Source organism: Castanea sativa, chromosome 3 (genome assembly GCF_040712315.1).
Source record: "Castanea sativa cultivar Marrone di Chiusa Pesio chromosome 3, ASM4071231v1".
Classification (NCBI taxonomy): domain Eukaryota; kingdom Viridiplantae; phylum Streptophyta; class Magnoliopsida; order Fagales; family Fagaceae; genus Castanea; species Castanea sativa.
In genome coordinates, this window is record NC_134015.1 from 2,675,986 (window position 1) to 2,691,104 (window position 15,119).

The 15,119-nt window shown below is 33.8% G+C and overlaps 1 protein-coding gene across 4 annotated transcripts; it reads left to right on the forward strand.

Annotated features, from left to right (window-relative positions):
- The first annotated feature begins 1,024 nt into the window (after nucleotides 1-1,024).
- LOC142628243 (inactive glucose-6-phosphate 1-dehydrogenase 4, chloroplastic) lies at nucleotides 1,025-10,872 on the forward strand. Of its 4 annotated transcripts, none has more exons than XM_075802306.1 (13): nucleotides 1,025-1,183; nucleotides 2,994-3,243; nucleotides 3,421-3,674; nucleotides 3,767-3,861; nucleotides 5,133-5,247; nucleotides 5,409-5,614; nucleotides 5,729-5,837; nucleotides 5,918-5,955; nucleotides 6,029-6,149; nucleotides 6,215-6,417; nucleotides 7,121-7,321; nucleotides 7,426-7,677; nucleotides 10,706-10,872. In XM_075802306.1, the coding sequence occupies exons 1-12, from the start codon at nucleotides 1,079-1,081 to the stop codon at nucleotides 7,661-7,663; spliced, it is 1,935 nt and encodes a 644-aa protein (XP_075658421.1). In that variant the 5' UTR covers nucleotides 1,025-1,078; the 3' UTR covers nucleotides 7,664-7,677; nucleotides 10,706-10,872. The 4 variants fall into 4 exon arrangements, with proteins under 4 accessions (XP_075658421.1, XP_075658420.1, XP_075658419.1 ...); XM_075802305.1 differs by lacking the exon at nucleotides 10,706-10,872 and adding an exon at nucleotides 7,792-7,979; XM_075802304.1 differs by lacking the exon at nucleotides 10,706-10,872 and having other exon boundaries at nucleotides 7,426-7,979.
- Nucleotides 10,873-15,119: the final 4,247 nt, after the last annotated feature.

The window sequence follows — 15,119 nt, forward strand, 5'->3', positions numbered from 1 at the left end:
GGGGATAAAAATAAAATAAAAATGGATAGAACCCACAATAAGGACTTCTACTTTAAAACTGTGTTTATTCAATTGGATTAATACTACTTTAACTTAAAATTTGGCTAATTTGAGTGGATGGATACTCTTGATAAGAAAAGGGAACACCTTAGTTCATACTGGGTCAACTGATGGGGTTGATCGAGTAGACTCTGAAGGTGTTAAGTTAGTAAATTAAATTTGTTTTAAAGAAAAATTCCAAAGTAACAATGAGCTATTTTTGTGCATCCCTTCACTATAGGAGAAGTGGTGATGAAGCATTTATAAGACAAGGGAAGAGTTGGTTTGATGGGAGGACTTGGATGGGGTCTAGTGTTTAGTAGCACTGTACCCATCCGGATAATAACACAACTTTATTCTTGGTAGAAAATTTTCCCTAAAACTTTATGGTAGCTTATCCTCTCAGGTTGATTAAGGGGATGTGCACCAACGTCGCTTAAAGCTTTGTCTCAAAACTCCACTAAAAAATTCCAAGGTAACAATGAGCCATTTTTGTGTATTCCTTCACTATAATAAGGGTGGTGATGAAGTATTTATAAGACAGGAAAAAGTAAGTCTGATATTCAGTAGCACTGGAACATTCAGACGATGGCACAACCTTATCCTTGGTGGGAAATTGAAGTTCTCCCTAAAACTATATAGTAGATTATCCACTTTAGGTTGATCAAGAGAATGTATACCAATGTCACAAAAGGCTTTATCTTAAACTTTATTAAAAAATCATGGTAACTTTAAGTGAAAATTAGTGTAATTATAATAAGATATCAATTAATCGTGAAAATAACAAAGATTAGCAATTAATATTATAAGAGAAATGGTAGGTAAAATATATATAAAAAAATATCCCTTCTCAAAAAAAAAAAAAATATATATATATATATATCCACAGACTGTCTCTCCTACACCCGACACCATAGGCCATAATTTGCAACCGTCCACTGCTTTGTTTTCTTAGTGGGTGTCTGTATTCACAATCTCTAGTACCTTAAACTGAAGTACAAACCTTCAAGAAAAACCCAGAAGAAGTCAAAGGGTGTCAATGTCTTTTTGCTCTTTCTCAGTTCCCTTTTCGGAATCTTCAGTTTCCACACCCTTCTCTCTCTGCTCCCGAACTCCTCTCAAAGTCCCTCCTTGTAACTTCCCGGTGAGTTTTCCAATCAGCTACACACAAACACATGTGGATATTATATGTATGTATGTATGTTTTTACAAATATAGAGTAAAATGGTGTTTTTGGTTTCTAGGAAAACTGTGGGAAAGTGAAAGAAAGTTAAGATTTTGGATTTTGGGTCTTGTTTAGTAATTGGAAAATGGAAAAGAAAGTGAATTTACTACATGTCTTGTTGAAGCTATTAGCTTAAATGAGCTGAGATGAAAGTTCAATTGTGAGAAACCCAATTGGAGAAAATAGAAGTTTTGTTACTTTGGATTTTGGCTCTTTTGGTGAGAGAAAAATGTTAAAGAAAATGAGGTTGCTCCATGTCTTGTTGAAGCTATTAATAGCTTAGATGAGCTGAGGTGAGAGTTCAATTGTGAGAAACCCAATTGGAGAAAATAGAATGAAATGGTCTAAGTTTTGTCATTTTAGATTTTGGCTCTTTTAGTGAGAAAATTTTTAGAGAAAATGAGGTTGTAACATGTCTTATTGAAGCTATTAGCTTAGATGGGCTGTTGTAAGAGTTCAATTGTGAGAAAAACCAAATGGAGGAAAAAGGATAAAATGGTCCAAGTTTTGTTATTTTGGATTCTGGGTCTTTTAGTAGGAGAAAAATGGAAAAGAAGAAGGCGAGCTTATTATTTGTCTCGTTGAACCGATTAGCTTAGGTGAGCTGAAGTGAGAATTCAATTTTATAAGAAATCCAAAAGTCAACAAAAGAATGTAATAGTCCACTTTTTGTTATTAAATGATGTCTTTTTATAAGAGGAAAATGGAACAAAAAGTGATTGTTACTTCTCTGGTTGAAGCTACTAGCTTACTTGCGCTCAAATGAGCTAATGTGAGTGTTCAATCATGTGAAACCAAAGAAGAGAAAGAAGAATGAAATGGTCCAGATTTTGTTAATTTGGATTTTGGGTCTTTTAGTAAGAGAGATATGGAAAAGAAAGTGAACTTATTACTTGTCTCGTTGAAGGTATTCGCTTAGGTAAGCTGAGTGAGAGTTCAATTATGAAAAAATGTAGAAGGATAAAATATAATGAAATGATTAAAATTTTGTTTTCTTTCCTTATTTTAGCAACCAAATTTTTTTTCCATTCATTGGATAGGTTTATTGAATTTTAAAGCAGAAAAATTTAGTGCATTTTTTATTTTTATATAAGTAAATAAGAATATATCTTGGTGCATATTTTGGCAATGGGACTGTTCAAACTAGTGAATAAGTTATTTACATCCTTGTCTATCAGATTAAGCTTTTAGAGTAATTGGTAATTTAGTTAGATATTCAATGGGAAATCAGAAGTTTTGATTTGATTTGAACCATAAGTATATTGTCTATGTTGAATCTCCTAGGACCAAAATTCTGCTGTCCGATGTATTAAATTCAAAACCATTTCAGCCTAGTTAATTTTAAAAGCTATAAGAAGATTGGGAAAATACAATTGGAGAGGCAATCTTGGCACTTGTTAATGTTTTCCAATTCTTAGATGGAATTCAACTTTGCAAATCAAAGAAATTAGAAGGGTTTTTTTCAATTTTTTTAACCGAGAGAGAGAGAGAGAGATCATTTTGTGAATCAATCAGCTCCACTCCTTTTTGTATATTTTGGTTCTGTTCCACCTTTTGATATTACAAATGGTTATAGGATTATTTCACAGAAATGTTTGATTGAACATAACTTATCGTTTTTCTTGTCGATAGCATTGACAACCCATGTTAGGCATTTCCCCCCTTCCCCCCCCAAAAAAAAAAAATGTAAGGAAAAGTAAATTTTTTGTTTTGTTTGTGTTGAATGTAGGGTGCATTAAACAACATTCATTCCTTAACAGGTGGTCGCCTTGTGTGCTATGGTGGAGGTGCCAATTTCTGCCGAAGATTTTATGGCCTAAGACTATGGATACTTGAGAGCCTAAACCTTCGGCAGAGGAATAGAAAATGTGGACCAGCACACGAGTTTAAGAGTATAAGAAGTCAAGAGAAAGATCATTTAGCAAATCATTTGGAAACAACTTCATCATGTGAAGGACAAGTTTTAAACTTGCACAATGGTTAGCCGTAGCTTTATATTACTAAGTACGCTTGTTATCATTACTTTTTCTATATCGGTAGAGATTAATGTCGTATGTGATTTATTTGTTATGTTCAAATTGAGAATTATCTCAGTCCAAAACCCTTTTTTTTTTCGGGCATCTCAATAAAAAACTTAACATAGGTGACACTGGCAGATTCTATTGAAACAACTTCAACTCAACCACCTGAAGAAAGTTCTGCCCAAAATTATGAACCAGATGTTTCCATGGAAGTTGTCACTTCTATTGAATCTAAAGCTTTCCAGCAAACACATTCCTCCAGTTCTTCCATTGAGGATAGTAAAGCACCATCTCTCTGCATTGCTGTCATAGGAGCCACTGGTGAGCTTGCTAGGGGAAAGATTTTTCCAGCATTATTTGCTCTGTATTACAGTGGCTTTCTTCCTGAGGTAGAACAAATTATACATCATTGTTCAGATGGAGTTCTTTCTTTCTAAATTTAATCAATCATAATCTCAGTTCTGCTTTTCCATGGCTTCAGAATGTAGGTATTTTTGGTTACTCAAGAAAGGATTTGACCGATGAAGAGCTGAGATCCATTATAGCTTCTACTTTAACTTGCCGGGTTGATCATCAGTATGATTTTCATATCACCTAAGAAATTTCATGCTTCTACCATCCATTTTTGCTTTTTATTTTTTATGATTTCTTAATTTCTTGATATGGTGCCTCTGGTGGGAGAGAAATAACTGGCATTTTGAGGACTCATAAAAAACAGTTTCAGACCTTAAACTCCTTTTCTTTTAGACTCTTTTGGACAGGATTGCAGAGTTAGTTTTTTTTTGTCGTTTAATGGACTTTTGTACTTTATGCGCTTGATTGTATTTTGTCTTTGATGTATACTTCCTGTATACTCAGGTGACATGTCTTTTCTTAATTTTAATATATTTCTTAGGGCAAAGTTTAGTTACAAAATTGGTTGTAATCTAAAACTACAACCTTACTCAGTATATTTTTATTGGAGGTGAATTTTTACAAATCCGCCATTGGATTGCATTTTATTTTTATATCCTTCATGCTTGCAAAATTTCTAGAAAATTAAAATTCAATAGCTATGTCATCAATAAATTGTTTAAATTGCTAGTTTTTTTAATTTAAAATTATGCATAAAATATAAGTTTATAAATCATATAGTAAATAACATCCGATTAACACAAAATTTGACATTTGTATTAAGAGCGTAAAGAATATGAAATTCAATGGTTAGATTTTTAAAATATGTATTAATGTTTATTTAATTAAGTAAGGTTGTAGCCTTAAGTTACAATTAATTTTGTAGCTAAACTTTGTTCTATTTCTTATTACTTATCAAAAAAAATTCTTAATCTTATACTATTTTTAAAATTTTCATATGGAATGCAAGCACAATTCTGTAAGCTGCTTGATAGCTTATTGCTTGTAAAACAGCTAACAACTTGGATTGAATCCCTTAAACATGACTCTGAGGCCTTTGCATGCAAATTCTATTAGGAAGGGAGGGTGGGAGAAGCCAATCTTATGGACTATGTGAACTAACAATGTACTAATTATTGACTGAGATTTATGCTCATTTTCAAAATGGGATTTATATACTGGAACATTCAATTGATAAGCAAGAAGTACATGAACTGATTTTCATTTGTAATCAAGGGAATGCATTTCATAGTACCCATTATTAGAAGGATTTCTGATTCTCAAATACAGTCAAGGCAATGCATTTATCCAAAACTTGATGTCACATTTTTGTCTTATATAGGTATCTATATAATTGCATTAAAAAAAATCATCTGTGAGTTATCCTGTGGTTAGTCAAGTTTCAAAAATATTCAAAGTTCGCATTAATCATCAAGATTAAAAATAATTTGCAGATCAAACTGTGGGGATAAAATGGATGCTTTTCTCAGTAGAACATATTACCTTAATGGAGGTCACGACAATAAACATGGGATGTCAAAGCTCAATGCCAGGATGGAGCAGATTGAGGTAAAGTTGAAGAACACATGCACTTGCGCTAATGTATTAAGGAACACCTTTGTGCTTAATAACATGCACTTGCGCTAATGTGTTAAGGAACACTTTTGTGCTTAATATTTCAATTTTCCAATATACATATGAGATGATTCTGTAATAGCTTACTCTCTCAGGGAAAATCTGAAGCTAACAGGATATTTTACCTTTCTGTGCCACAAGAAGCACTTCTAGATGTTGCATCCTGTCTTGCCAGTAATGCACAAACCCAAAAGGGGTGGAATCGTATAATCATTGAGAAACCTTTCGGCTTTGATGCATTGACTTCTCATCAACTGACAAAGTCTCTTCTTTCTAAGTTTCAGGAGAAGCAACTATACAGGTGTCTATGCACAGCTTTTATATTTTTTAACGTACACACGTGCACAAAAACACAATTTATTTATTTAATTTATTCTGATCCATTACTTTACATGTTGACTCAATCTTATTTCAGGATTGATCATCTTCTAGGAAGAAACCTTATTGAAAACCTTACAGTTTTGAGGTTTGCTAATCTAGTTTTTCAGCCATTGTGGAGCCGTACTTATATACGCAATGTGCAGGTACCTTTTTATAATAACATCAACATGTTCCTAATGCAATATACTGAATATTCACTGAATTGTGAAATAACTTATTGCAGGTCATTTTATCAGAAGACTTGGCCGAGCCGACAGGAAGGTAATCATAAAGGCTGTCTCTAGGGTATAACCAAAAAGATATCATTTTATATTCTTCTTGACCATTTATGCAGGTATTTTGATGGTTATGGCATCGTCCGTGATATAGTACACAGTCATATACTCCAGACAATAGCTTTGCTTGCCATGGAACCTCCTATAAGTCTTGATGGTGAAGATATTCGGAACGAAAAGGTACGCATGCATGTTGTAGATCATTTCAATGCATCTAGTTATATTGGTGAAAAGCTTCTTTTCAGGTCAAGGTTCTGAGATCAATTCGCAAATTGGAACCAAGCGATATAATTCTTGGCCAGTATAAAGCAAGTACTGGAGACAAAATTGATGTATATTTAAACAGTCTGACCCCCACATATTTTGCTTCTGCATTATTCATAGACAATGCTCGGTGGGATGGTGTGCCTTTTTTGATCAAAGCTGGCTTGGGACTCATCAACCACCGGTAAGATGTATTGTAGCAATTCTATTGTATGCCAACATCACCTATATTGGTCAAATTTTTAGAGTCTGCTGCCTGATTGCACCAATTTCTAGATTCTTCTAAATGACATAAAGTTGTATTTGGGTAGAGTAGTTGTTTTTTAGGAATTGACAGTGCCTCTGTTTTTACTCCCTTTAATGCATTAAGTCTAGTGATTGTTATTTTGTCCTCAAAGTTTGATGTAAAATGGAATCATCTGAAATTTAATTTCTTTGGGAGTAGATATTTGATAGAAAGTTGTAGAGAAATTATGTTTTGTTATATTATTCTGCTGATTCAGCAGATTTTGGAAATGTTAAAATATTTAATGATATTTCAACTTAAGTTGGAACAGGATAAATTGACAAATTACTTATAAAAAAAAAGGATAAATTGACAAGTTATTATTATTTTGTGATTTTTTTTTCTTTTTCTTGTATCTGGGTCATTTGTAAATACCAAGATGAAGCTTTTTGTGAACTCCCAAATTCTATGTTTAGAAACTGATCTAAGGCTATTTATATGAATGCATGTACACCCGAATTTCCTTACAAGTATATTGATAATTACTGGTCTATGAAGAAGAAAATTATAATTACTCTCTATGAGCTACTAGTGTAGAATTGGTTTAAACTAGATTAGCTTAACAGTATATATTCTTACCAAGATTAGCTGTACATTGCAGAGTGGAGATTCGTATACAGTTTAATCGTGTTCCTGGAAACATTTATCGTGAACGTATTGGGCATAATATTGACCTTGCCACTAATGAGCTGATTCTGCGTGATGCACCCGATGAAGCCATTCTAGTCAGAGTTAACAATAAGATTCCAGGATTGGGGTTGCAGTTGGACTCTCCAGAACTGAATTTGCTCTATAAGGACAAGTAAGCACTTGAATTGTACTTAAATTTGTTGCAATACAGCTGATTATATCACAGTGCTGTCAATCTGCTTATTGTTTAATAAATGTACTTGTGTTTAACTGTAGGTATAAAGTGGAGGTGCCTGATTCATATGAGCATCTTCTTCTTGATGTCATTGATGGTGACAGTCACCTATTCATGAGAAGCGATGAGCTTGCAGCTGCATGGAATATTCTAACTCCAGTTCTGCATGAAATAGACAGGAAAAACGTAGCACCAGAACTGTATGAATTGGGGGGTAGAGGTCCAACTGGAGCATACTATCTTTGGGCCAAACATGGGGTTCCATGGGGGGAAGATTAGCAAGGCTTTCTGTGGTAAGTACTTGTTGCATTATACACAACCAACTACACATAATATGTGATACATATGTTAATCATTTCACTATCTGGACTGCAAAATTTGTTTTGTGTCAATGTGTTTGGTATTAGAGCGGCTGATATGAAGGGCATCGGGTTGAATTTGTCGGTTTGATTGTTATTACCCCAGTTCTGCATGGTCTTTTGATGCTTCATAGTCTTGGAAGTGGCTTCTGAGCTGAATTATATCACTATGAAGTTTGACAAATTATCATCAATTCTCTGCAGTTAAATTTTCATACACAAAATCTTCTTCCATAGATATTTTACCAGGGCAATAATGTTTGTCAGGCCATTTGTTTTTAAAAGTGTGCCATATGCTTTTATTTTCATGATTTGATAACTAATGAGTTTGTACAGCTTTACTTTTGATCAAAATCCAACAATTTCAGGAAAGTTGATTCATTCATGGCCCCATCGTCCATGACCCTTCCATACTTAATAATGGGATATATATTCTCAGATCTAGCATAGTGATGGGAAATGGGGTTCCTGATTATTCAATCATTTTTAAAATGGGCCCTACCCTAGAATTGCGGGTTGGACATTTTATTTTTATTGGGAAAATCTGGATGATTAAGAAAAATGTTTTTGGCTGGACATGCTTTATTTTGAAAGATGGAAAATTAGATCAACAACTTGGCCAAACTGTTTTTGAATTGTAGTGAAAATCAGGTTTCCATTGACTTGGTTGACTCACCCTTGACTTACTAATTACTAGTGTGTTTGACACTAAAAAACAAGTTTTTGGCTTCTTAAGCTTATTTAGTGGGGTTAATATTAGAAAAACTTTTTGCCCTATTTTTTTTTCTTACAGTACTTTCAACAAATAAGAAATCAGTAAAGTGCATTCAAACCTACTCACCAATTTGCTCTTTAATCCTTTTTTATCATACTAATCTTCTTTCAAATCCAGTGATTCCTAATCAACAACAGTGATGTAATGTATGTAAGATTTTATATATATATATATATATATATATATATATATATATATATGTATGTATATTCATAATCATGGCCAATATGGGCCTTGTAAGGTGTAAGATTTTAAAAGGCTTATTTACCTTATCTTGTCTCCTTGGGCCCAAGAGATAGTATTGGCTCATTATTATTATTTTTATATTTTTTGAGAAGTTGGCTCGTTATAAATACTATATTCTTGGAATAGAATAAATTTTCATCAGTTCAAATCAACTATACAAAACGTCGGCCATTAGAAAGAACAAGGAGAAAAAGAAAAAGAAAAGTTGGGATCTTTGAATGAATCTATACCCTACCTGTTAGTACTGAGTACAATTAGACGGTAGTTGGAACTTGGAATAGCACAATTCACACGCACATCACATTTCAAAAACAGTTTCTTTTCTTTTGTGGGAGTATAAGAAGAAAAGGAGTGGCTGAAGCTCTCCCAAAGAAAAAAAAAAACAAAGAAAAGAAAGAAAAGTCTCTGCACGTCCCACTTCAATAATTTTGAATAAAAATGTTCCCCATTGTACTAATGGATCACACTAGAGAAAATGAGGAAAAGATTAAGTAGCAAAACTCTTTGACCATTAATGGTCACACCATCAATCTAGATGACTTAATGAATCGTGGGATAAGTAATGTATACTGATAGTTTGTCAAAAACAACTTTGTAATAATTAGCATTGCCTAATTTTTCTCATATGGAGAATTTAAGTTCAAACCTCCCTTTTAGTACCTAATTCTTACTCATCAGACATTGGAATCGACTTGAAACCACTACTTACATTAGAACGTTGACACATAGCCAAATTAACAAATCCAGTATTAATGTGCAATGGACCCAAACCAAATCACGAAACATCTGATAATGACCTAGTGTCTGTTTAGCACGAGTAATTTTGTCAACTTATTTTATTATTTAGTTTATTTTTGCTACTATTTATGAGTCTTACTATACTATTTTAGCTAATTTTTACATTTATTTATAATACTTTCAGTTAAAAGTTTTCAATTTCAACAAAATAAGTGGATCTTAAATAAATTTATAATCTCGTAAAATAATATGACTTGTTAATAGCATATTGGCCTGACAAGTGGACCCATCATCATGACATTGAGTATTCCACCAATGAACCAAGTCTTTAGCAAGATGGCCACTAATAATCCGTCAGGTATACGAGCGTCACATACAGTAGGTACGAAGCATTATGTCATGGGGCATACGCAAGCAATTATTCATTTTTGGGTCAGCAAAAATAAGATAATTTACCAATATGCCACATTTTGAGATTTATATTATTATATATCTTCCAAGCAGGCTATAAAATAAGATCAAATGGGCATGATTGTCAATTGCAAATTTTCTATTAATGACTTTTAGTATACAATAATGTGGTGGTAAATGGTAATACTATATAGTAGGGTCAACCAACACGGTTTTGATTCAGCAAAGTAGAAAAAAACCAAACACGGTTTTAGTTATAATTCAGAATAGGCCAGAGACTCAGGGAACCCAATACAACCTTCATTATTTATTATGGTTCACTCAAATAAAAAACAAGGCAAGAGAGAACAAATACTATTCTATTGCATTTGCACCACTCTCTCTTTCTCTCTCTAATCAAGCACTAGGCAATAGGAAAAGACTAGTCTGTAGTCTCTTTTCTTTTTCTTTTTAAATTCTCAAAAAGGTCTATATCATCTCTTTGAGATTTTAGTTCATAAAAGAACCAAAGCATTTAGAGAGCAAAAATATCTATTGTATTCCATTTCTTCTTCTTCTTCTTCTTTCTTTCTTCCTGTGCATCTCTCACTCTTTATTAAAGCAATATGAAAAGATTGTAGTCTCTTTTCTTTCTCCTTCACCATCTTTCTTTTTTTGGTTCTCAAAAGGCTCTCTCTCTCTCTCTCTCTCTCTCTCTCTCTCTCTCTGATATATTAGCTCATTAAAGACTATGCATTAGATAGCAAGAATATCTATTATATGCTCCATTTTTTGTTGTTGTCAAACATATAGACACACTACAAAAAATGGAAGGAGGAAGAAAGAAGAGGAAGATGGAGGAGGAAGGAGAAGAAGAAAATGAAGAAGAGAAGATGGAAAAGTTCTTTGCTTTGATTAGAAGCACACGTGAAGTACGAGATCTTTTGATGAGGACTGGTGCTAATTCAACTAAGAACGAAGAGAAGAAAGTTGAGAAAGATAAAGAAGTCATGGTTTGGAATCCTATGTTCCAACCAGAAGATTTCACAGAGGAGGATGAGGATGAGGATAATGATAAGCCTAAGAATACTCCTGGTGCAAAAAGCCAAGCAGATCCTTCTAATAAAGAAGAAAAAGACGAGGAAGAGGATAAAGAAGGAAGAGGTGGTGATGGTTTAGACCTAAATCTTTCTTTGTAGGAGAGTTATGGGCAGGTGCAGTGGATATCGTGCATGTTGAAGCGAAGTGGTCCTCCTATATATGATATTATGCATATTTACTTAACGGGTTGACCATAGTTTTTGTATTGCTTTGAGAATGCACCACTATGCTATGTAAAAAAAAGATTGTGGTACACATCATTTTGCATGTGCAAATGTGAATTTGTCTTTAACATACCTTATGTTTGGCTCTCATCAGTCATCAGTTGTATATAACGTATAGATCATAATGCCATGTGCAGGAATCCATAACTTTCTAAGGAAAAAATTGGTCCCCCCCATCACCGAAAATTAGAATTGAAAATGAGGAAAAGAACAAAAGTTGTTCTTCTCAACTAAGAAAAAAGAGGGGAGAGTGAAAGAGAGAGGTTAACTTTTGTTCAAAATTCTGTCTTTGTACTTTGTCATGGTCTGTCTGCATAGATGGCATAGTTGCACTCTTTTAACCAAATAGAAGATTTTGATTGGTAAGGGGGACATTGGGGCAAGAAAGTCTAACAGAAAGAGGTATAGTTAGTACCTAATAGCTTTAGCTGGCGCAGATTGGACTTGCCCCAAACTTGGTGACTCAAACTCTAGCTTGCTTGATCATGCCAGATTTGAGCTGGGGTGAGCCAAGCTTTATAAACAGGCCTAATTTGTTCAAGGGCTAATATCTATCAGGCCCTTGTTTGCTAATATCATGCAAAAATTTGAGTTTGATTTCAGCAAGTTTTCTTGTGTAATGGAAAAATTGAGCAGTGCTTGTGTTAGCAGTTTTGTGTTTGTATCAGCACCACATTTTGAAAGTTTTTAGCTTTCTATCAAGTCTTTGACATGAAACTTAGGGGATAAATATCTTCCCAAAGAATAGTCATTAGTGGCAGTCAATCGTTCTGGTGTGAAATGTCTTTACTTATGTCTTTGGGTTTGCATCTTCGTGAACTTGTCCAAACCTAATTGGACTCTGCTATTGGAGATGACAAAAGGAAGGCTGCTAGGATGGAAAAAACTGTATCTTTCAAAAGGAGAGACCAGTTACATTAGTCAAAAATATTCTTTACAATCTAGAAATCTACTTTACGACTATTTTTCCAACGGTTGTAAATGTTCCCAAAACTCAAAAGGATTAAGATATTTTGTGTGTGGAATGGGTTATGGGTGTTTGATAGTTGATACTTTTAAGTAAGTCTTGTTAGAAAAATGGGTATAGAAATATGGATGTTTGATAGTTGATACTTTTAAGAAAGTCTTGTTAGGAAAATGGGTATGGAGATATGCTATGGAGAGGAATTTTCTATGGAGAAGGGTATTAGGGAGTAAATACAAAAAGGGATGAAGTGAGTAATGTTATGTTATAGTGTGGGGAATCTATGAAGTGAGTTAAAGTTGGAGAACTCTGTTAGGAATGGTTGTAGAATTTATCTAAATACATCAGAGTTAAAGTTGGAGACATAACTCTCAATTCATTTTTGGGATGATTTATGGTGGGGAGAGTTAAACAAAATATTAATGGTGCTAATTATTGGTGTCTTATGCCGTCAATTGTTTTATCACGATTGTTAGACACAGTTGATTGACAACTTCTATGATTTATTATGTCTTGTCCGGATTTCTACAATGGAGACAGTATATGAAGTGAGCTTTGTGAAAAGGTTAGACATATGATGTGCATTCATATTATTGGGTTTCACGAAGAGGTTACAATAAAATTTTAACAGTTATGAATCTCAAAAAATTGGAGGAAGATTATAATTTATTGGTGTTGGTGTGTATGTGTAAAAACAATAGTGAATCACTTGACCATCTTGTTCTTCATTATGAGGCGGCTAGGGAGTTTAGGTTGACGGTTTTCCCTTTGATTGGGACTTTTGGATTATGCCTGAGTAGGTGGAGTGGCATGATTTGGAACTCCATCGCACTTTGTCTCATGCAGTGCACTTGGAGGGAGAGAGATGCTTGTATTTTTTGAAGTTTTTTGTTCTGGGTTTTTTTCTTTGATTTTTATTATCTAAGCTAATAAGCATATGTTTTGCTCCCTTTTTTTTTCCCTCCTTGCATATCTCTTGTATAATTTCCATGTACTGGGGCCATGCCCTTCTATTTTTAAAGAAATTTATCACTTAGAGAGAAGGGGGGACAAAAACTTAAACTTACACACAGTTTGTAACTATTAAAACGAAAGGAATGATATGTGATGCAATGCCATGACATCAGAAAACCACCATAAAATGCATTTGAAAATGAGCATATTGGTTGGTTCACATCCAAACAACTCCACTGCACCAAATTTGAAGACATCCAACCAATAAAGGTCCTACTTACACGGGAGATTCTTTTAGAAATCCTATCTGATTGCTCAAATATAGGCAATCAATGATACCGTTCAGCATTTTAAGCAAAAGAAGAAAAGAAGGGCACCATTCAGCATCATAGCATAAGCTGGACCACACTGAAGTCATAGTGGTTAGGTAACAAGCATTGACTAGGAACAAGAAAGGGGAGAGGAAAAGAGGATGGTCACCTTTGACGTAAAGCAAGATGATGAAGAAAAGATCAAGTTCTGGCAAAAATAAGAAGGTTATGAGAAGCTCATAATTAAACAATGAAAATGTTTCATGAATCAGAGACTAGTAATAATACAATTATAGAGCTGGTATAAGGAATAAGAACTTAGACCCCAATGTTACCTAGAAATGCCAAATTAAATCTAATATGATTGCCAGGTAAGTGTTCATCATATTATGTAATAACATGTGAGTAACTTGATGAACAACTTCCTGAAATTTGAAGTGTAGGCGTAATGTAAAACTAATAATCAGATTGGGAATGCATATTTATGTAACAACATGGAATTTTAGATTCAAATTGGTAGGTGTACTGAAGTAAACAACTGTCTTTTATGTCAAGTATTTCATCAATTTTGTCAAGAAAATTAAAGGTATAAGCAGGTTATCTAGGTTGCAGTTTAATCTTGGATTTGACTAGAAGCCAGATGATTTTCTGTCACTTTTAACATGAAATGGTATCTTATGTTAGATTGTCAAAATTGGGATCCTATGTAGGATCGTGAGAGGAAGGTGGGATCGTGAATTGTAGGATCGGATTGTGGATCGTAAGATCCTACATTATTTAAGAAAAAAACAAAAGATACACATTGGTATGTTAAATAATGACATAAATTATACATTCATTGATATAATTAACATACATCACTACATCCATTTGCAAGCATAATTTAAAAAGACTAAAAACCTCAAAATGTGACACTCTATTGGGATATTTTTTATTTGGGTTCAACTGACACTCTCTCTACATTAGAGTGAAAAAACTTGGTCCATTGAGATTATATTTTTCATTTGGGTCCAACTGAGTCTTCTATCTAGTGAAATAAGATTATAAGAAACCAAGGTTGTTTAGAATCATCAAAATCGTACGATTCTACCAAACCTGAACGATTGCTAAAATCCTTGAAAGATCCGGATTGTGAAATCGTAAAATCGTAGGATTGTAAGATCCAGATCGGAATTTTGACAACCAACCATGATCCTATGTATCCCTTGAAATAATTAAAAATGTGTTTAACAAGTTCCTTCCTTTGATCCTATGTATCCCTTGAAATAATTAAAAATGTGTTTAACAAGTTCCTTCCTCAAAGAAAGTATGTTTTACAAAAATGCAAAGAAGCATCACGGACTTCTACTTCTGTGTCAATTATGTTAAACATGTGGAATGGTGTTTACAACTTTACATGTGAAATCCATCTTTTGAGACAGAAGCCTGCAAGTAGAAATCTCAAAAGCTAAGGTTGACGAGAACCAGTACGAGAGTCAAATTAAAACTTGTTTCACAAGTTTATGGGGAAAGATGTCTGACAAAAATGCGCAATGGCAGACTCACAATTATTTTCCTGACAACAGTGTAAAACATGTCAAGTGGCATTTATGCCCTTAGCACATTGTGCAAACATGAATCAACATTGCCTAGAAGCCAACATGTGAGGAATTTAAACAGGCAAAACTCAGGTA